This window comes from Ascaphus truei, chromosome 2 (assembly GCF_040206685.1).
Source record: "Ascaphus truei isolate aAscTru1 chromosome 2, aAscTru1.hap1, whole genome shotgun sequence".
In the NCBI taxonomy this organism is placed as follows: Eukaryota; Metazoa; Chordata; class Amphibia; order Anura; family Ascaphidae; genus Ascaphus; species Ascaphus truei.
In genome coordinates, this window is record NC_134484.1 from 80,024,545 (window position 1) to 80,047,750 (window position 23,206).

At 41.0% G+C, this 23,206-nt stretch overlaps 1 protein-coding gene across 1 annotated transcript; it reads right to left on the reverse strand.

Annotated features, from left to right (window-relative positions):
* Window positions 1-1,284: 1,284 nt before the first annotated feature.
* ATP6V0D2 (ATPase H+ transporting V0 subunit d2) lies at window positions 1,285-18,115 on the reverse strand. Its single transcript, XM_075588482.1, has 7 exons — window positions 17,922-18,115; window positions 12,555-12,733; window positions 11,911-11,990; window positions 10,245-10,322; window positions 5,297-5,473; window positions 4,584-4,661; window positions 1,285-2,979 (listed from the first exon to the last, which is right to left on the reverse strand). Exons 1-7 carry the CDS (start codon window positions 18,113-18,115, stop codon window positions 2,818-2,820), a joined length of 948 nt encoding a protein of 315 aa, XP_075444597.1. The 3' UTR covers window positions 1,285-2,817.
* Window positions 18,116-23,206: the final 5,091 nt, after the last annotated feature.

Sequence of the window (23,206 nt, forward strand, 5' to 3'; positions counted from 1 at the left end):
CCCTGTAACTTCTGTCGGATCCCAGACTCTGGCAGCTCACCACGTGCAACTGGCACTGGTGATATACACACACTGAACAACTAGCTCCTAACTCACTTATCCTAACGCGCCTGCAGCCGACACACAGCTCTCAGTCAGCCGGCAGACAGTAACACGCGCTGCACACACACTGCACTCAGTACAGGCAGCGTCACATGCAACACTCAACACAGCAACCTGGAACCCTAACACTAACACTAGCAGCTACGCACTGCAAACTTCTGGAACGCGTACAGCAACTTGCTGCACACTAGCACTATGCCTTCTTGTCAGGCCTCACAGCACTGCCAGCCGTGATCCTGACAAGACAGCACACAGACACGCACTAAGGGCAGCGTCCCTATCTGGGCCGTCCCTCAGCACTTACCCACTAACCTGGTGGGGAGTTGGGGCCTTACTTGGGATGTGGGGACCTTACTCGATGCAGGAGCTGCATATGCTCTCTGCACCCTTCCTTCCCTCACAGCTCCCCAGCTCCAACTGAAAAACGTGCTGCAGCGCAAACAATGTATCTCTTTGCCTGCCTGGCCTTCCTAAGCCCTATTGGCTCCCTGGTGTCACATGGGGCATACAGAGGCTCATGGGATTTGTAGTCCCAGCTCAGAGCCTTCCCTGGTAGGCTAGGGGTTCGCGGGCTTTCCTTACCCTCCACTGCGCGTGTGCAATCTTTCCCGGGCTTTCTCTCTTCTCCCTGAGCTGTCCCTATGCTCGCGCGAGCTATCCCTAGCTCTGGGGCTTTCCCTGCGCCTACGCGTCCACTGCGCATGCGCGAGACGGTCCTTAATGGCGGCGCCCTGCTCTGCGGCCGCCGGGACCTTAGAGACGCGATCGCGGCCTTAGCAACGGCCCGATCGCGTCCCCGGCAACCGGCCGCAGGCAGGGGAAGCCGCGCTGCTCCCTGCTCCAGCCCCCACCCTTGGAAGCAGCCGTCGGGTCTTTCGGCACCCGCGATCGAACTGCCCAAGGGGAGGGGGGTCTCAAGGAGCTGCGGGAGCTCCAGGCTACACATATTTTCTACATTATTCTATTTTTTCCCCCCTATTGATTACATAAAACATACATTTTGACAGTATTATTAACAGTCCATTGCAAATATGGATCTTTCAATAGACCTTGTTATTGCGGTAACAATTTTTGTTATACTTCTCTCATTGCCTAAATTACATCACAGCAGATACAGAAACATTACCAAATGAAAATATAAAATGTCACTTTTACGAAAATAATTAAAAAACACACATAAAAGATAAGGCAATCTGTTTTAATCTTGATTTACTGTGCTAATTACATAATACAGTTTTTAAACAAGACAAAATAAGATGTTAAAATTAGCACAATATTGATTGGGAAACCCGCAAAATCATTAGTTGTTAATGCTACAGAACTTTATCGGTAGTGATTTAGAATTTTGGAAAATTAAATGCTTTATCAAGATATTTATCAGAAGTATCATTGTTTCCAACGGTATATGGGTTTCTATGATAAGTAGCCCCCATGAATTTAAGGCTCGATTGAAAAACAGATCTCATATGTTGGATTACAACTGTACCTAGTAATAAGCAGAAGTATTGCCTCGGGTGCACGCTATACCCTGTCTGGGTAATTAATGTAGGGGGAAATCCTGTCACGAAAACAGCAAAATATAAAACAGTCCACAAAAAAAAGTTTTATATTTTGCTGTAAAGACCTATGGAGTATTGGTTTTCTGTTTTATTTTTTTTTAAAGATGACAAATTGGATTGATAGTAAGGTATGGAAAATAATAAGAACTATTTCATATAGAACAATGGGAACCAAAGTGCTTCACAATTACAGTACAGTGTGTAGTACATAGGAATTTTTACAGACTGACCCCTGCCCCATAGAGCTTACAATCTATGATTTTAGTGCCTGAGGCACATGGAGATAAAGTCACCTGCGCAAGGTCACAAACAGCTGACACCAGGAATTGAGCCAGGCTCCCCTGCTTCAAACTCAGTGTTATTGTTTAACAGAGCCAGTGTGTTTACTCTCTCAGGTTCACCAGTCACTGAGCCACTATGAGGATATATCACAGGGTGTGGAAAGTTTGTAGTTATTTTGAATAGCTTCACACCAAGAACTGGACTAGTAGTACACAGGACTGCTATGTCCCCCATAAAAAAAGGGAATTAATAAAGTCCTCTTTAAATGAATCCAAGTATGTGTGAATGTATTTGGGGTTTTATTTACCAAAATGCCATGGCAGAGAAGTGCTGTAAAACACAACTGAGGGGAATGGTATTAGTGCAATTTAAACTGTTATTGCGATGTAGTTAACATGGTTATTTTTCTTTTACTTGTGCACGATCTTTACTCTTAGATAGTATAACAATCACTTGTGTACTCTATATAAAAGCAATACGTTTTAAATACACGTTTTTATACCGTACATTTCAACGTTTATGAAAAACAACAACATCACTGAACAGTTAATCAGCTATAATGATTTGTTAGGCCATTTCACCAAATATTTTTTCTCTAAATTCTAATGCCTCATTATCAAAAACAGAAATGATTATAAAATAAATATTCGAGCAGCCCGTGTAACTTTTTACTGGGACAACATGAAGAATGGGTGCAAATACTCTTTACCTGAGATTTGCATACCAGAGAAGTCTGGCTGGTAATCCGCAAAGGTGACTTTAGTTAGTAGGTCATGAATAACTGTTAAGAATCAGCATGTTGACCCAGTAAAAGTTACCACAACCTGCAAGCATTTTAGTTCTCTTCAGGTCGAATAAGCCAACGGGTGCCCTTTTACAGAATAGGGATGTAGTTATTAATTTTGGCTCTGTGTCTTTGGGAAATGCATTCAGCAATCCATACAATATTTCTGCATTCCTGTTCCTTCAACTTAATGTACGAATAGAACACACCAAAGTGGAACTGGTTGTTAAAGGCCAGCACGTTCATTTTTACCTACGGAAAAAAGAAAAGCAGAAATGACTTAGATTTAAAACTCTTAAACGTAGCCATATAATACATAGTTAAGTACAACTGAGCAAATCATTAATAAATAGTTACAGTATATTAAAAAAAATACATGTTTTTTATTTCTTTTAAAAATCAGCGTAATTTAATTAATACAGCTACTGTATAACTAAACTGACTGTAATTTGTTGTTACATTTGACATACACGCTAACATAAAATATCCCATTAGGATAAAAAATTATCCCATATGTAAAAACAGGTTTATGCTTAAAGCTGATCTACTGTATAAAAAAAAACACACACACAATCAAAAACATTCAGGCACCCAACAGCTGGGTCTGGAGCGTTGGGTGCTCAACGCAAGCTCAGCTTCGCCGTTGGTAACCCTCTTGCCACTTAAAACTATGCAGTGGAGCACTGAGCCTCTGCAATGCTCTCTGCAGATCTGTATGTGTGTATGTATATTTGTGTATATGTGCATAAACAAATATACACACATATACACACATATGTTATATGATGAGAAGATATCAGGAGATCCCAATACAAGAAAATGAAGAGAAATGTGGCATGATACAGAAAACTAAGAATTGGTTTACAGCAACATTCTCATGTGTCAAATATGAAAAACAAATGACTGAAGTCTGCTATACAGTATTTGATTTGGATCTGTAAACAGAGAGGTTTGTACTAGGTCAGATCTTGTGGATTTCTAATCAATGTACACAAAACAGAGCTACAGGATTTCAATGGGAAATTTCGATCGAAAGTGGCATGATCGGTTTCAAGTTAGAGAATCAGGGCAAGCCCAGCACAAAAGACAAGGCAAATATTTTTGTTAGCTTTATGCCTACCTTTTGGGGATTGCATTGTTGAGGTGGTAGATCTAACATGTTTTGACAACATTTTTTAACTAATGATCCTCACTTTTCCCTTAAGAAATATGAAAGGCTTAATGATGTGGTACTGCAGGATTTATGTATCATGCTGAATAGAATGAATATACAGTATTAGAAAGGGTTAGTTATATGTGAAATGCAGGCTTATAAGCAGTATTAAGTATAAGAAAGTTGAGGATCAATGGGATTTTATAGTTTTGCTCCTATAGATAAAATGCATCATAATCTATTCTTATCATTGTATCGGAGGCTGGGAAATGCTGACATAACCTGTGGGATACATGTGGATTGACTCTATTGAACTCTGAGCCCTGAAGTGTTTTTGTTACTATTTTAAACAGATTCACTAAGTGCAGCTGCGGGGTATTGCACCCTGATCCGACGTTAATGTCCATTGACTTGAATTACAGTCAACGCGGGATCAGGATGTGATACCCTGCAGCAGTGCTTAGTATGTAACCAAACACCACACCACAAAACATACAATACGGTATACACTGCTTTGTTTCGTTTCTAGTTGGATGATCACCATAATTTAGGAAACAATTATACTGAAATTAAACAAATTGCAGTGAAAAAAGCAACGTTTGCACTTTAATATTTCTAACATTCATAATAATCACATAAATGCAAAATTAAATATAAATGACTGGATTGTTTAACATTTGAACCGTATTGTTTCTTACAGTACCTCATTTTCAAAAAACTTGTCTTCCAGTGTCTTTTCCCCAGTGCCGGTTCCGACCCCTTCAAATAATGCTTTGTACTCCTAAAAATAATGGTTCATGTAACCTACATTATTATGTAACTTAGACATCAGCATTCTTTGACATCATCATCATTTAATATTATTTGTATAATAAAGCTGGAATACTGTACTTCAGAAGAATAGTAATATATAATATAATAATTTTCCCCCCATTTAATCAAAATGTTCAACCTGGCCTAATATCCCCCTGCTAATTACCGCTCATAAATCCCTCTCCTTCAAGTGGCAGTGTAGGGAAGATTTAGTTGTTTTCAGGATGTTGGTAATGTAATGTAATTCAATAAATGGTTCTTTTCATTATTCTTCCTTCCAAGTAGCCTAAATGTATTAACATAATCAAAAATGAAATGACAGAATGTGAATTGATTTCCCATTTTACTTCGCAAAAACAATATCTTAACTTTAGATTTTGCAGACATAAATCACAAACTCATACACATATACATATGATATGTATATGTACAGAGTACCAAGTATACTAGTGTTTCTTGGTGAGTAATGTATTAGACATTTTTTTTTAAATAAATAAATACAGTAGATATATGTACTATCATGTGTGTTCAAGTCGTCATTCCCCAGGCAAAAAATATAAATGATACAAATGTTTTGAAGATAACATTTTGAGAGTTACATACCGAATAATATTCTGCTGTGTTTTTGACTTGGTCATAGTCGTCAGCATTGGCGAGCAATTTCAATCCTTCCGGATACAGCTTTCCACATGTGGGGTATAGCTTCTCTCTCTCTTCTTTGTTGAGCTCAGTGCCAAAGGAATTTATTGTGATAATGAATGCACGTCTATCGGCTTCAAACTTGAGAGAGACGTAATAAAATGGTTAGAGATTTTTCAAGGAAGACAAATTACATTTCCACCATGAACATGGCACCACATACTGTACTTCCAAAACTTCTAGGTGGTATTTCATTACCATAGAGTATCCACTTGATATACGATGCTTTAACCAGTGCTTAAAAAAAAAAAAAGAGAAGAGGAACGCTTTTTTCCCCCTTCTTCCTCTATAAGGGGAGTATACACACACACCCCCCCCCCACCCCCCCCACCTCCCCTCACCCCCCCCACACCCCCCACACCCCCCCACCCCCCCCCCCCCCCACACACACACACTTGACCCAAACTTACACATAGAAGAAGAGGTAGCACAAAATACACTAAGCTCTGTTACAATGTGGTCGCCTGTGCACTCCGGCTAGCCTTCGGAAAATCAGTGGCTACTGTATGTCACAGAAACAGAAAGTGTAAAATTTCTGTGATATTTCTGCAGCCAGACTAATGGCCCATTGGATTAACACAGCGGGGGTTCCTGCAGTCCCATTCAAATGCATGGGACCCCTGCTGTTTTAATTAGATGGGCCATTAGCCTGGCTGCAGAAATATCACAGAAATGTTGCAGCGTTTCTGTGGGAGAGCCCCAGACTTTCCTAGATTTTCCTGGCCTAGCTGGAGAGCACAGGCGAGCACATCTGTAGGTCGGGGCTTACATACATGACGTTACCTAAAATTAACATTAAAGTTTCCTGACTTAACATGGTAACCTCCAAGCTAATTTTATGTAAAAACAATGGCCATACTACATCTCCTAAGCATTGGCATAACGTGTTATATTCCAATAATGTGACATTTGGTCAGTCTTGTCATTATTCCTTTCCAGACACTAAAAAATAGGTGTTTTGCTGAAGTGGAGAAAAAGAGGAGAAAAAGAGGAGAGGACAGGGAAATAATGCCATGCCGTTTAAATTCTATCTAACTGTGGCATTACACCAATACAGACAAAACCCTATTTCATGGTCTAGATGTGGTATGACCTAATCAACGTCATGTTAAGTACACTCGTTAACCTTAACTGATTTTGCCACTTTTGCATATAATTTTCATGTCATTATCACCAACGGTCACTATACTTAATACAGTGCTCTTTACAGGAGAAAACATTCCTTAACATTCTGTTATTGTCCTTTGACGATGCTTTGTAAGTGTTAACATGATATTAAGTTAGGTTAACATCCCATTAAGGGACTTAACAAAGCTGTGTGTTTCTGTAACATTGTGGGGTGTATCACTGTAATAATAATATGGTGCATATAAGACTAAATGCCATTCCATAGGACACATTTCTTTCACTTTAATAGGCTGTAATGTGTCTTATGGCATAGTACCACTTAGTAGATATTGGCCTCCCCTGTAACGTGTAACACATGTAACAAATGATTTGTTTTAGTTACATACATTTGATGAATGTTTCTTAAGCAGTTTTTTTTCACTTGACTAAGACTATAAGGTCAAAACGTTGTGTTTGCTTTAATAAATATTTTCTATTTCTCAAATCCGTGTGCCCTATCCTCCATTTTTCTTTTTACACCAGCTAAGACCTAGACATTTTTGGATGCAGAAAAATTGAAAATATTGATAGCAAGACATGGGAAAAAATTAATTAATTCAATTATATTGGTCAAATAAACGTAGTTTATCATAGTATAATATAGTAGTTTAATATAACCACTCTCTAAATTCCTCGCTGACAAAAATGGAGTACAATCAGAACAAAGAATCTCGGTACTTTGATGCTAAAAAAGGAATGTTCTAAATAACTCCCTTCAAAGCAAATATTTGTACAGTCTTAAAAATAGCCCCCTATTTATCTGGGCACAAGAAATAGCACTCATTAAACACACTACTCAATTTGTCTCTAAACCAAATCAAAAAGTCTAGTACATCAAAAAATTGTCTACACCGCATTCATGATATGATCGGAATTTTGACCAAAGTAATATTTTTACTGCTATACAAAGATAATGCAATACAAGTAAGTCTGAAATAGTATATGAACTAGTAAGGACTGAAGGAATATTTTTTAAGTGTCTTAAAACCAATCCCCGCCAAATAATATGTGTATGCCATGGTTGGTTTGGGGGCAGGGAGGAGTGACACAAATTCTCCATATTTCACCTGTCCTAGCAGGCTAGCACTATTCCTTTACTGGCTATGGTGCCTATTCTCGCAGCGCCGAAGTTGACATTGCCAAAATACGAAGTCCGGCATATTCAGAAGTAGCGGAATTAAATATGAAAAAAACACTTTCTATTGCAAATCACATTTTCTAAATCTAAAAAAGTGACATACCGCACGGTTTAACAGCAAACATGCCCAGATTATACTTGCTTTTGAAGCGGAATGACCTGAGGTGGCGCTTACTCCCTCCCCAGTCTGACATATGGGTTTTGCGCTCTCAGCCAAACCCCTATTTCAGGCTCTGGATGTAAGATTTTAAGTGCCCACACATGCGCAATACACAAAGATCGCTGTAAGAAATTCTAAGTTCTTACGCATGCGCAGTTCGCACTAGCGCTGCATGTAATCGTCCGGAATTATTTCTAAGTCCCAACGCATGCGCACTATGACGGAGGGTATACTGTCTATAACCTAAGTTTTTGCGCATGCGCGGTGGCACTATATAACGCGTAATGTACTGGCATAAATATAGAAATGCGCTCTATGTCCTCGCGCATGCGCAATGGAGACGAAAAAGCATGGAAATACATCTAAGTCCCCGCGCATGCGCGATGCGCACGGACTAGAATGAAAATACTGTCTAAGTCCCTGCACATGCGCATTAGACACTGAATATGGCGATCACGGTTTATGGCTGTAAAAACTCTACGAACAGCCGGTTTATGTTGGGAATATGCCTAAATAAAGGTACAAACAATGGAACTTTCTCTGATAATTCATTTATTGGTGTTTGAGTACTTTGCTGAGTCAGTCTGTGAGTGAGATCAGTGCGCATGTGCAACAGCTGACAGCAATTGATTTTGTAATTAGGGTATTGAAGGGGTATAAAAGGGTTCAGCCCTCTCTCCCCCAGTAATACTTGTCCCTGAAGAAGCTCCTTTGCTGGAGGGAAACGCGCGTTGGACGCGCAATGTTGTCAGTCTCCTACTTGGAGCTGTTTTAATGTAGTGTCTGTAGTCTCCTGGCCCTAACTTTGCAGACCCTAGCAGAGAGTCGTTTATTCATTTATTTCCACAGTTTGTGTGCCTGCTTTCCTTGCACTCTATGTGAGGTGCTTTCACAGTTATTTCTGTGTTATTCACCCCAGCACTGCTGTGTCTGGTGGATGTATGTTGCAGTGTCTGTATCATCATTACACTGTATGTGTTAGCTTTACTACCCAGGCACCTGCACTTTAACACACCAAAGCCCTTATTGCAGTGCGCAGTGCTGGTCTATCTAGCAAGGAAGCTCTATCTGTGTACAACTATATATTCTCACTACTGGGTCTCATCGTTGCTCCAGAGGGGGTAACACCCTAACTCCTAGCATCCCCTGTCTTTTGTATCCCACCAATACTAAGTGGACATCTGGGACAGCACGACTCAATAATCAAAGACATGGATGCCAGATATTTCTGATTTAATATATTTTTAATCCACATTACACATTACTTTGGTAATATATGTTTTAAGGTATTTATTAAAAGTTAATTTTTACAATAGTTTGCTGTGCATATAAGTGAATTCTTTTAGGGTGCACATCCATTTTGTGTTTCCCTTCCCCTTTTCTGGATGTAAGTCGCAATACCAATCTCACCAGGGCCGCCGACAGATTCCCTGGTGCATAGGTCTAGAGTTTGACTGCCGCCCCCTCGCCCCGTGCTGGTGGTCCTGTGAGCCCCCCCCCCTTTCACACTTCCTTGCTCTCCCCCCTCCACATGTATTTCTCTCCCCCCTCTGTCTCTCTTTTTCCCCCTATTCTCTTCCTCACTCACTCACTCCACCCTCACCCCTCTCTCTCTTCTTCAATTCCTGTTTTACACCCCCTTTCCACTCTTACACTCTCCCCTCTCCGCTATCACTCAATTACCCCCTCTCACTCAATCCTGTTCCCGCAATCCCCCCCCCCCTCCTCCCCTCCTCATACCCTGGCCACTCACAAATAATTCCCCCTCCCCCCACACACACAATAAACCCCTAGTACCCACACAATTCCTCCACAATACATACAACACTAGCCTCCGCAGTCGGACGCATAAGTTCTGCCTGACCTCTGGTAAAGCCCAACTTCCAATACCGGCCGGGCCCCCTGCAGCCTTTGGGCCCGTGACACTTGTCCCGGCTCTCCCCCCCTGTTGGCGGCCCTGAATCTTGCCACCCTTGAAGTTGTGTGAAAAAAATTAACGTTTTTAGAAGCGGTTTGCATAAAGGATATACGGGAACTGCAGTTATGATTATAACATTTTTGACAAACTGATTAGATTGGTACAGCCGGAGTGAAACTGTTTCTTAGAAAACCTTTTCCGCATGAATTAGACGTGATAAGAGCTTATGGAATAGCAAAGCATGCCAATCCGATCGGAAAGGGCTCTATAGAAGCAGATTGATACAGTACACTTTGGAGCTAAGAGAATTGGCCCCTATAGTACAAGATTGTCTTTATTGCAGATGGCTGAATCTGATACATAATAATATATATAACAAAGCTAGGTAAAAAATTAAGATTGGCATATGAGGTAATTTGAGATCTGATATGATTTCTGATTTCTGTAGAGGAAATATAATTGCTTTTACCTCAAGCATAGGACACATAATGTCTTCTGTGGTTCCTCCTAGTGATTTACAGAAGTTATAGAAGGCTTCCAGGTATGACTGCAAGAAAAAGCAATAGGAAACCAGATTATAACTTGCACTAAGTAATACACGAAGGGAGAAGCAACACAACACAACACAAAGCAACACAACGCTGGGATTTCTAGATCCTTTGAATATTTATTCATGCACCATAAGAAAATATACATCACCCACTTGAAGTGAATTTAATGAGAAAGCACTGACTGTGCATGCATTGTCCCCACTACAGTATATAAACATAGTGAAAAGGAATCTTTCTTATTTAAAGCCTTGATGTCGCTGATTTCAAGGTTTTTCCTACCTAACATTCTACTTATTCGTTTTAATGTAGTCAAAATTGACTGGAATGTTTGTGGAATTGTTCATCTGTTTATACTGTACATCTGGTTTTATTGCTGACAGGCAGATAAATTAATAAGGCAATGCTTCAGTGTTAATTATAATTATGCTCATAGTAATTTTTGCGTTTTTGTAATCCAGTTTTTAGTTACATATATAAAGCATGCTAGTCAATTGTGCTGACACTTTTCCACTGCTACAGAAGTGGTCATTTCAATATGTAATCAGGATACTGAAGGTCAGAGTCTGAGAGTGGAGACACTGGAGCATTCATGATACAAAAAAAAAATGCTTAGGCCAAGTGAGGCAGTGATGGTGGATACTGTGGGTACGTTTAAAAAAATGAGAAGATATATTAGAATCGGATATGCTGATTAGCTTTAAACAGGTTGTGGCACATTTTATCCAGGGAAATATCTGATTGCAGCGTAAATTATAGTTTTTTTTTTACTTATAAAATATAAATGACAAAATGTTTTTTGTTTTACTTCTTGATATTTATAAATATAATCTAGTAAAATGACTCGCACACATGGTTTAGTGAATGAGGAGCAGTGCGGGCTTTAACGTTTTGGCATAATTATACCGTACGTATATTTGTTTTCAAAATACATCAGAAAATAAAGAAAAACAGTAGCAGAGCAAAACCAAGATTCATTCTTATGTTATCATAGTTGGATAAAGACCTTTTTATTTTTATATATAACTACATAGCTTGGCTGTGCTCTGCTTCTGTTTTCTGACTAGCGCACAGAAACTCCTGTCTATATGCTGGAAAATAGAACCCTGAAGAATAGATTCCGAGTCCCTCCAAATGGGAGTTCTACAATATAACTCTCCAACCAAGATGTTCCTACATCGTTACATATGATATGCTCTGTGTTTTCTTTTTTGGCTACATAGTGTTGTGAACTAGGTAGGTATCTTAAATGTTACCTACCTAAAGTGTACATTTACCTAACCACACACATTGCTACGGAGGGTTTCAATACTTTGCAGGGCCTCTCTTGTGGCAATGTAATAAAAGGAATGAGTAGGAGGTGACAATAAATGCAATGATTATACAGCAACACTTCTAAAACTCCGTTTTTAGTAAATTGGTTTGCAAATGTATTTTCCACCACATTTGGAAGCGAACCACCTTTAAAATAGTGAAAATGTTAATGCATAGTTTACAAAATGTCTTTAATGAAAGCAACTCTTTAAGTGTTCTAATCTGCAATGTATAAGCATATCTGGCAATGGTTCATCCAGACCCGTCTCTTACCTTGTAGAGCTTGTTACGCATTATTTCAATGTTCATTTCATCCATGTCATTTTCAGACAGACAGTCTTGGAAGAAGGCAGCTAGGAGAGAAACAAATATCCATTAATCACATCTGAAAGCACAACATTGTTATTATATGGCTGATTCCATATGTACTGAAGCTTCGATACATATAGAATTAGCTACTATGTATCAAATAAAGGAATAAGAGTGGTGCTATGTATTAATACCTAGCAATGGTTTGCAGTGTGCTGGGACCAATCAGTTATCTTAGTTTGAAAGGTCCGCCGGAACGAGAGCAATAAAAGAGTAGGATTTTGTATGAGTAAATTTAATCTTGATAAAATCAATCATTTATTTATGAGTCTATTTAAATAGATCAGTTGAGAAAAGGGCTTTTAAATATATATTTTAAAACAATATAAAAACAGTAATTAGTGTATAACATCTATGTATACCTTATTCTTTTTATTAGATCCATTGAATTGTTCTTTACTGGACCAGCTACTGTAACTACTATGTATAGATGCACTTTTTTCAAGACTGGTACGTGTTCTGTTATGCTTTTTATTGTGTCTTTGATAGTGACACTAAAGAAAAATGACAATTGAGGACAAAAGATAAATCATTTTTAATTTTCTTACCAAGAGGTGTATCAACTAAAATAGCATTAAACAATTCTGCTTGAGTCTGAGCAATGTTAACTGCTTCCATCTGCTCAAAGCTGCCCAGTGGATGGCACTTAGGAACCAGTTCAGAAATAGGACGTTGGTGTAAAGTCCCCGTTATCAGCAGAATCACATTGTCAATCATGTAGCTGTACCTACGGTAAGAAGACAGAGGTTAAAACAAAGGCCATACTGTATATTCCAAATAATACCTTAGCAAACGTGAGAAATTACCAGTTAGCTTTATTATACAACTCATGAAAGTAGAAATAGCTGTGGTAATCTAGTTGCGATAGTGCAGAGTAAATGAGTACCTCAGTATTAGGTGATATCTATTGTTAGTCCAAATAAAAAAGGTATCATAAGACAAGCTTGAGAGTTCTCCTCTCTTCCTTAGGTCAGTAATACTGTTTTTTAAAGATTCCAATCTGAGGTCAAATCTCCATGCCGAGAAGAGCGGAAGGGAAGCTCCCTTTCCGGCTCTGCGGTATGGATTGAGACCCTCAGCCACGTGCCCGATGTCCTGCCGAGGTTCTCTGCTGTTCCGCTTGGAGTGACGGTAGAGCCGCTCGACCCTCTTGCCAAGATCCACGCTGACAGCGAGGGTGCCACAACCTCCGAGGTACCGGTCGGGAAATCCCGCGCTCCCAAGTTGGCTATCGTTCTATTGGTTCCTTACTCTGAGTTTAGCTCCACCACCTGGAGAAGAGAAGGCCGCAAGGGCTTACCTGATACTGCTGCTGCCTCGGTGAGTGCCAAGTCCTCTGACTCCTTTTTCCTGCAGTGCCGGGGGAGAAAGGGAGAACGGAGCTCCCCTGGTGCTCCCGCTGTTGCTTCAGCGGGATCAAGTATTGCCATGAGCCGTGGCATAAGGATACTTGCCGGGACTGTGGACACTTGCATGACTCCGCTCAAGGAGATCTTAATGGTCTCCCAGTTTCTGGTCTCTAATGTGCTCATTCCACCATGCCCTGTCCCAGTACACCCTGATGCTGTTCACCCTAATGTTAACACTATGACCCCTTGGGCCTTGTCACCAGAAATGCCTGATGTCCCCATGATTAATGGTGTTGTTATGCCTTCTCTTCCTGTCACACCTATGGTAGGGGTATCACCCCGAGGGGAGGAGGGTCAGCGCAAGGCTGCAAAACAAGCTGAAATACAGAGGTTGATAAAAGTATGGAATGTGGGGCATAGTATCCGCCAGAATAGCGTAGAATATATCTCTGCGTCTGGGAACAAAAGATTCTATTCCATAAGAGTGCCTGATAGTCAGGGCAATATGCTGAGGAAGCCTGACCCGGCCTACTACTATTGAGGTAGCCCTGCCATGTTATTGCAATGTTACCATTGTATTGCCATGTATGTGCAAATGTTATTGCATTCATGTTATTTAAAACCAGAGACAGAACATGAAACACAGACAGAGCTCAGTGCTACATCCAAAGACACTAATACACGGTACAGTGCCTAAATATATATATGCCCCCCTGCCCTCCCTCCCAATGCCATTTCCCCCTGCCCTCCCTCCCCCTGACCTTTGCCCCCTGCCCTTTGGCCTCTTGCCCCCCTCCCTCCCTGCCCTCTTGCCCCCCTCCCTGTCCTCTTGCCCCCCTACCCTTTGCCCCCCTCCCTCCCTCCCTGCCCTCTTGCCCCCTCCCTCCCTGCCCTCTTGCCCCCCCTGCCCTTTGCCCCCCATCCTCCCTCCCTGCCCCCCTCCCTCCCTCCATGCCCTCTTGCCCCCCTGCCCTCCCTGCTCTTAGCCCCCCGCCCCGCCCTTAGACTCCCCCGCCCCTCCCTGCCCTTTGGCCCCCCGCCCCTCCCTGCCCTTTGGCCCCCCCGCCCCTCCCTGCCCTTTGGGCCCCCCGCCCCTCCCTGCCCTTTGGCCCCCCCCTGCCCTTTGGCCCCCCACCCCTCCCTGCCCTTTGGCCCCCCCACCCCTACCTGCCCTTTGGCCCCCCCGCCCCTCCCTGCCCTTTGGCCCCCCCGCCCCTCCCTTCCCTTTGGCCCCCCCACCCCTCCCTTCCCTTTGGCCCCTCTGCCCCTCCCTGCCCTTTGGCCCCCCCGCCCCTCCCTTCCCTTTGCCCCCCCGCTCCTCCCTGCCCTTTGGCACCCCCGCCCCTCCCTGCCCTTTGGCACCCCCACCCCTCCCTGCCCTTTGGCACCCCCACCCCTCCCTGCCCTTTGGCACCCCCGCCCCTCTGCCCTTTGCCCCCCTGCCCCTCCATGCCCTTTACCCCCTGCCCTTTGCCCTCCCCGCCCTTCCACGCCCCTTGGCCCCCCCCGCCCTTCCACTCCATGCCCCCTGCCCTTCCACGCCCGGGCAACGCCGGGTATATCAGCTAGTTTACCTCTATAATTAGAACAAGGATGGTCCTGGCATTGAACCTGTCGCAACCAGCTGCATGAAAAGAAAACCTGCATATGTATATAATTACATATTTTGTCTGCATATTTATTGGGTGGTGGCAGTGGAGAACATCCCCTCTGTTTCTTCCTCCCATCCTACACCTCTTCCTAACTCTCCTCCTGCCTTCCTTGACTCTTTTTCCACTGTCTCAGAGGAGGATGTGTCGCTGTTGATCGCCTCTTCTCCCTCTACCACTTGCCCTCTTGACCCCATTCCCTCCCATCTCCTAAAACCTCTAGCTCCTACTATAATCCCTACGCTCACGCACATTTTTAACTCCTCCCTCTGCTCTGGAACCTTTCCATCCTCCTTCAAACATGCAACAGTCATACCATTACTCAAAAACAGCAAGCTTGACCCTACCTGTCTTTCTAACTATCGGCCTGTCTCCCTCCTGCCTTTTGCCTCTAAACTACTTGAACGTCTTGTATTCGCTCGCTTGCTCCATTTTCTCAACACCTATTCTCTCCTAGACCCTCTACAATCTGGCTTCCGTACTGCTCACTCCACGGAAACAGCCCTCACTAAAATAACTGACGACCTCCATGCTGCCAAAGACAGAGGTCATTACACTCTGCTCATATTACTCGACCTCTCTGCAGCATTTGACACCGTGGACCACCCTCTTCTCCTTCACATTCTCCATACTCTTGGCATTCGGAACAAAGCTCTATCCTGGATCTCATCCTACCTCTCCCATCGTACTTTCAGTGTCTCTTCTGCTAATACCTCCTCCTCCTCTATTGATCTCTCTGTGGGGGTACCCCAGGGCTCTGTCCTGGGACCTCTTCTCTTTTCTCTGTATACACTCTCTCTAGGTGACCTAATAACATCTTTTGGGTTTAATTATCACCTCTATGCTGACGACACACAAATATATTTCTCAACACCCGACCTTACACCTACTGTACAAACCAAAGTTTCTGAATGTCTCTCTGCTATATCATCCTGGATGGCCCTCCGCCGCCTTAAACTCAACATGGCTAAAACAGAGCTCCTCATACTTCCTCCCAAACCTGGCCCTACTACCTCCTTCCACATTACTGTTGGAACTACGATCATTCACCCAGTAGCCCAAGCACGCTGCCTTGGGGTCACACTCGACTCCTCTCTCACATTTGCCCCTCACATTCAAAACATTTCTAAAACCTGTCGCTTTTTACTCCGCAATATAACAAAGATACGCCCTTTCCTCTGTTGCTCGACTGCTAAAACTCTGACTCAGGCCCTCATTCTCTCCCGTCTTGATTACTGTAACCTCCTGCTGTCCGGCCTTCCTGCCTCTCACCTGTCTCCCCTACAATCTATCCTTAACGCTGCTGCCAGAATCACTCTACTCTTTCCTAGATCTGTCTCAGCATCTCCCCTCATGAAATCCCTCTCCTGGCTTCCGATCAAATCCCGCATCTCACATTCCATTCTTCTCCTCACTTTTAAAGCTTTACACTCTTCTGCCCCTCCTTACATCTCAGCCCTAATTTCTCGTTATGCACCATCCAGACTCTTGCGTTCTTCTCAAGGATGTCTTCTTTCTACCCCCTTTGTATCTAAAGCCCTCTCCCGCCTTAAACCTTTTTCATTGACTGCCCCTCACCTCTGGAATGCCCTTCCCCTCAGTACCCGACTAGCACCCTCTCTATCCACCTTTAAGACCCACCTTAAGACACACTTGCTTAAAGAAGCATATGAATAGGACTGTGGCTATTCTGAACACATGGCACATAAAGCTTGGCCCCCTGCAGATGCACTTACCAGAACTCCCTCCTACTGTCTCTGTACGTTCTCCCTACCTACCAATTAGACTGTAAGCTCCTCGGAGCAGGGACTCCTCTTCCTTAATGTCTAAAGCACTTATTCCCATGATCTGTTATTTATATTATCTGTTATTTATTGGATTACCACATGTATTACTGCTGTGAAGCGCTATGTACATTAATGGCGCTATATAAATAAAGACATACAATACAATACAATTAGATTTCAATTGAGTAAGGAGTTAATATGAACTAATTTGAAGTACCTTTGTGAAGGAGAAAGGTGAGTTGGTTAATTTGGCCATGTGTATTAACCCTGGTTGCATTTAAAAGTCACATGCTCACAAGTGTACTGTCTGTGACAGATAGTATAGTGGGAAGGAATGAGGAGAGATATTACTCATTTGAGGGACGTTTGCGGAAGTGGGTCAGCTAGAGATCTGTGTATTAACCCAGATTAACCTGTATGCAGGTCACATGCTCACAGGTGTGCCGTACGCGACACCCAATTTATAGGTTACGTTATCAGTGATGTTAATAAAAGCTGTGTTCTTTTTTCCCCCCAAACTACAGTGGTTTGTTATTTCAAGGGGATCATGGGTATGTTTTATGAGATGATTTTCTTTCTCAGAGCCCTTAGGAGGTCAAGAGTCATGTATAGAGAAGGGTGAGAAAGTGGTAAGCTTTGCAAGAGATGCCATAGTCAATAGCTTATCTAGTGGCAAGACAACAGAGGTATTTAAGGAAGGGCAAAGTATTTTCAAGGGTTCTTATACAGTATACAAAAAGTACAACCAGCAAGGCAGCTTTCTTTGATTTGAATACAGTGTTGAAGCAAAAAGAACCCATGGATGGTTGTTGTAAAGAAATTGCGTGACATTTTCTTCAGTGGTTTTCAGAAGACCGAAGGAAGGAGTAATACAGTTTCCAATCCTCTTTTGGGGGGTACGGTTGGTGGTTAAGAGATGCCAATATAACATAATGTAACAGAGCTGTAGGTTTAGAATGGTTTGCCTGGAGAAAGGAAGAAGATTGCATAGAGAGACAGAAGAAACCTTACTCAAACTGTCCATATAAAAGAGAGAATAAAATATAGGACAACATTTATTCAGACAATCACGTAATTTGCATTGGAATTTGAATTTTTTGTTTTGATTTGCCGACAAATATTTCACTTACGTGATGAAGTTAAGAAAGGTGGCAAGTGGCTCAAAAGCGTGATTTCTAAAGTAATGAAATTCAGTCAAGAGTTTTTCTTTCAGTTTTTCGTCAATATTAGATACTGTGAGTGAGCCTGTTTCATTTGCTAGGAAGGTGCCATAGTCTGTGGACTGGAGATGTAACTTCAAGTCTAAAAAATAAACAAAGGACATACATTAACAGGCAAAACCTCTCTGATACATGTAGGAATACATGTATTCATTTGTACATAACATCACATAATACCAACATGTGCACCATTTAAGGTGTATGTAAAGTGGGGGGAAAGGTGACTTTAAATAGCTCTTAAGCTCCAAGCTTCAAGGTGATTAAAACATAATTTAAAAAAAAGAATATAATTGAATCATATTTATGTTATTTTATCATAATTTTAGTAAAACACTAATGTATGAAAGTGATCAAATTAGTTGGGGTCCTATTAAAACTGAAATCAATATTTCTCAAACTGAAAACTAATGGAAGATTTCATATATAAGTATCTGATCAGGATGGACAATGTAGATAATCATATACTATAATTTAATTTGATATCCAAAACAGGTGGAAGGTTGTGGTAACTGCCCCCTTTGCTCCCTAAATAGTTTCTCTGAGCAGCAAACAAGATATAAAGGGCAAAAGTAGAATTCTATTATAAATGTTTAACTGTGTGAACTTTTAAGTTTGCGAATGAAAAAAGTGCAAACTGTTGCAAAAAGTTGAACATTCGAAAAAGTTTGTCTACCTTTTGATTTTCAAAACCAAAACACGAAAAATGTTGATAACCAAAACACGAGTGAAAGTGCCCAAACGTCAAATCCATATCTAAATATATCATGGATTTATTCAGAATTATTTATAAAGAGAAATAGCAATTTGCTGGGAGTCTTAGGCAAGAAAGTCAGTGCCTAACCTAGGTTGACCAATTAGTGAACAATGGCCTAAGATTACCCTATATATCCACATAAGTCTCTATTTTTCTAGTTTTTTAATCGATTATTTATTAAAATGTAGACATATACTTGAAAACGAAATGGTAACTCTCAATGTATTACTTCCTGGTAAAACATTTTTTATAAAATACATTTTTTATAAATAAATATAGACCATATTAATTAATGATTGCTGGTACTAGCAATCCATAGCACAAACAATGTTAGCATGCTTTATATACAGTACTTTACATAATCTACTTATTTCTGTTCAGAATCCTCTAATTGTGAAAATATGAACTGTAGAAGTTTAAGTTTTAACCTATATCTTTGTTGGAACTGCCAGTCATTCCTGTTTCAGTTCCCTTTTTAAATAGAAACGAGTATCAAAATGAAAAAGGCTTTCAGTGAAGAAGGTCAGAACAGCATTAGGAATATCCTCTCGCTGGTAAATCAGTCATCAGTTCTTGTAAAATTCAAAAACATGCCACTGGCTGTCGAACAAAACCAGTATACATGATGGAGATACTGTACTTTAGATGTATTATGAAACATTGCAAGTTTTAGATTTGATGGTACAGTATAAGCACATCGGAAATATGGTTTAAAGTTATATCAGCCGAATAATACTAGACACGATACATAAAGCTTGGCCCTTTGCAGACGCACTTACCAGAATAACCTCCCACTGTCTTTTGTATTATTTGTTATTTATATGATTGTCACGTGTATTACTACTGTGAAGCGCTATGTACATTAATGGCGCTATATAAATAAAGACACGCATACTTACATACAGAAAAGATAGAACAATGCAGCAAGTTTTCAGTTTACTGATGATGTGTCATGAAAGACACTTTAATTATTGCTAAACTTAGTGGGCACATGACTATGATTATGGTTATAAGGCTGTTGAGTCATTTCTGAAACTCAAAACACTGCTCTGTTTTCCCAATGAATGTTCTTCCTCTTTTTGTTCATATGGCTTTGTTCTATGACTGACCCAATGTTCCCTTGGATATAAATACTGTTGCACATCACAGTTTATCACTGGAAACACATATCTAATATTTCCCATAATCACCCAGAACAATTGTATTAGGCGACAGCAAGAACTGCAAACTAAATCTGCCGTACTCCTGGAACATAGAAAAGAATAAAGAAACTGACCAATTTCAGCTTTTATCTGTATAACCAAACGCGTGGCTATAATAACCCACAAACAGAGGGGCTATAATAATATAACGGTGACATACAATTCTTTTGTTTGCATTAAACAAAGTCTCCTCTGTATATGCATTCAGTGCCCTTAAAAATAACATACTTTGAACGATAAACACATTTAGTACTTCAAGCTCCGTTATTTTTCTGGAACATAATGATAGCAAACGATAGCACTCATATTGCTAAAGGAGCCAGCCTCTCACGCTTCCATTTCATGCTCATAGTGATTCTAGACTAGTGGATGCATTGATGGTTCATGGGTAGTGGAGCCGTCACTGGCCAGTGGGGATCACTACATGTCATGGCTGTCATGCCAGCTAATGATATTTTTTCTTTTTGATTGGGGTTTCGTTTCCAGTGTTTATTTTATTTTTGATCTCTTTGTAGGGATTAGTAGTTTGGAAAACAAAACAGCACAAATATATCAATAGCCTTTATCCCCCCCATATTCTGTACCAGGAACAATGCTATTTGTTTGCTCCAGGAATGCCCCGACTTCCCGGATATGAAAATTAGAAACTGTCATTTGTTTTCCATTGCATGATATGAATATATACCAGCGTACGTTCCTGCAAGCAAAAAAAATGTTTTTGATTTTAATGGAAAATGTCACATTTTTATGTTAAGTGACATCAGCAGCCAACTGGATTCTTTTTCTGTGTTTTACTAGCAAAAAGGTTGATGCCTCAGGAACCATGGAGCGCCTTAAAATTAAAATATTGTGATTAGGCCAGAAGGGAATCTCCAGTTCATATTATGGAAAAAGCAAAAAAAATAAATAAAAAAAAAAGTGGTGGGGAGGAGAGCTTCTCCTTTAAAAGAGTGTCTCTCTGTCCGTTTAGTTTAAAATAGCAGAAATTGTTGAAAATGGGGACCTACTGTAAGTTGCCATTCCCTAAAAATGTAACAGTTTTAGGTTCGAGTCTATAGGCTATACAGAGTGTATATTTCAAACGTAACAAAAAATGTCCCAGGTAGAGTAGTGCAAACTTTTTGCCTAATTTTGCGATCCATGCAAAATTTGCCCTTTTTTCACAGAGGAAAGATTTGCAGTTTTAAAAGTTCGCACTCACTTTCCCAGTAAGAGACAAACTCAATTCCACTGCCTCAAAAATCGTGGGAGATAAATAGGGTGACCATATTTTGCCAGTGAAAACCCGGAACTGTTGCGCATGCGCGAAAGGCCCGCGCCGACCATGCATGTGCAAAAGGCCCGCGCCGACCACACATGCGCGAAAGGCCCGCGCCAACCACACATGTGCGAAAGGCTCGCGCTGACCATGCATGTGCAAAAGGCCTGCGCCGATTGTGCATGTGTGGCAGGCAAGAGCCAGATCGCCTCTTGCCAGCCGCGTATGTGCAACCGGCTCTTGCCTGGCAGTGCGTGGGCCATTCGCGCATGCGCCAACAGCAAGAGCCAGTCATGCATGTGCAGGATCAGCTCGCCAGCCACGCGTGCGTGATTGGCTCTTGCCGGAAGCGCATTTGTGATCGGCGTGGGCCATTCATGCACGCGGCAACGGCAAACAAAAAAACGCTACGTCTTCGCACTTTTTAAAATGTCGTCGGGACACAATGCCAAAAACAGGGACAATACCAGAAAAACTAGGACTGGTCTGGTCACCCTTGAGGTAAAGTCATATTGTAGGGTCTGTTTGTTGTTTGAGTATAGATTTGCTGGTGATATTGGTACACCAATTTTGCTAAAACTTAGACAAGTTTGAGCTAATTTGACAAGAACCTTGACAAGTTGCTGCAATTTTTTTGCCCAAAAAGTTTGAGGAGACGTTTTAGGAAAAGATTGAGTGAAAAACAAATCTTCTCAAGTTTGTACATATTTAGTCCCTGATTGTTAAAATATCTTCTAAACTTTATTCTGTACAAACTGTTGCAGAACAGCTCAGCTAAGCTTCAAGAAATGTTTTGCCATGGCGTCTGGTTCGAGTTTGCAGTACAGTATGTAAACCAGTATGTCTTGTAAACTACTGTATATCACCGTGCAGTCGACTCAAGGAATCAAAAAGGTTCTTCATAAAACAAAAAGTAGAAAAAAATGCATGGTTATTCAAGCTGCTCCTATCAGTCACAACGAGGTCTATAAAAACCAGCAGTGTAACATAAACATTATTGGATATTACTGAACCATACTGAATGCTACCAGTGTAAACTGCTTCCACTGCGAGAGATGTTTGTCCCCTAATCAAGTCCTGCACACGGCTCTGCTCAAGACTCTGTTGTCAAAACACAGTAAAGGTCATATTCTTTCAGATGCCTGGGAATAGTGACACTGATCATGCACAAGGTTACATATCATTAACCAGCAACATTAATTGAGGAATGGAGAGGTAGACTTTAAAAGAAAATGTAAAATTCTGTTCTGATTTAGTATAGGATGAAAGGGGAAGATCTTCAAAGGTGCAGTCAATACGCTTATTTTAAATGCACATTTTTTGTCGAGGTGACCATTTTACCAAGTCTTTGTATTTTCTCAGGTAACTATTTTATACTATTGTTTAATACAATTGTTTTATGCTGCAGCACACTAGATATATCTGCAAATCTGTAGCATTATACCATAGTCTTTAACTTTTAGCAGAGAAGGGCCACACAGGCGCTAGTGTTTCATGAATGCTCAGTGCAGCATGTCTGTTGTACTCCACATGTCTTTGTACAAACATACATGATGGAAAAAGAAAATATCCAGGAAATACTCAGAAATTTTTCTGCTTTTAATCAGTTTTTCAAAGTGACAATATTTCCTTTTATATAAATAAGTTTGAGAAAAGTGTGACCAAATGCTCATTTAAATATTCCCGATGATGAATATCGGAATGAAAAGCATCAAGTTTAACATATGTTTGAGTTCTTAATGTATGTTTTTTTGCCCTTTTTAATTCTCTTCCCATTAATATGAAATACAGAAGATGTCTACATGCATATGTTTAGTAATCAAGATGGGAATTAATAAGGTATCAATAGGGTTTGCAAATGTAAAAACAGCGACACATTAAAAAAATTATATATAAAAAATGATATCACCAACTGCTCCCTTCTTTCTCTCCCCCCTCCTACCTCCATTCTGTCTCCCCCCCTGTTCTCTCCCTCTCTCCT

Bases quoted from the DNA above. Each gene is read 5' to 3' on its own strand.
- ATP6V0D2 (XM_075588482.1), bottom strand. From the start codon at position 18,115: ATGTCCTTTGTTTATTTTTTAGACTTGAAGTTACATCTCCAGTCCACA. The intron at 12,734-17,921 runs GTAAGTGAAATA...TTCTTACCGTAG, and splicing joins ACCTTTCTTAACTTCATCAC to GTACAGCTACATGATTGACA. The intron at 5,474-10,244 runs GTAAAAGCAATT...GTCTCTCTCAAG, and splicing joins TTATGTGTCCTATGCTTGAG to TTTGAAGCCGATAGACGTGC.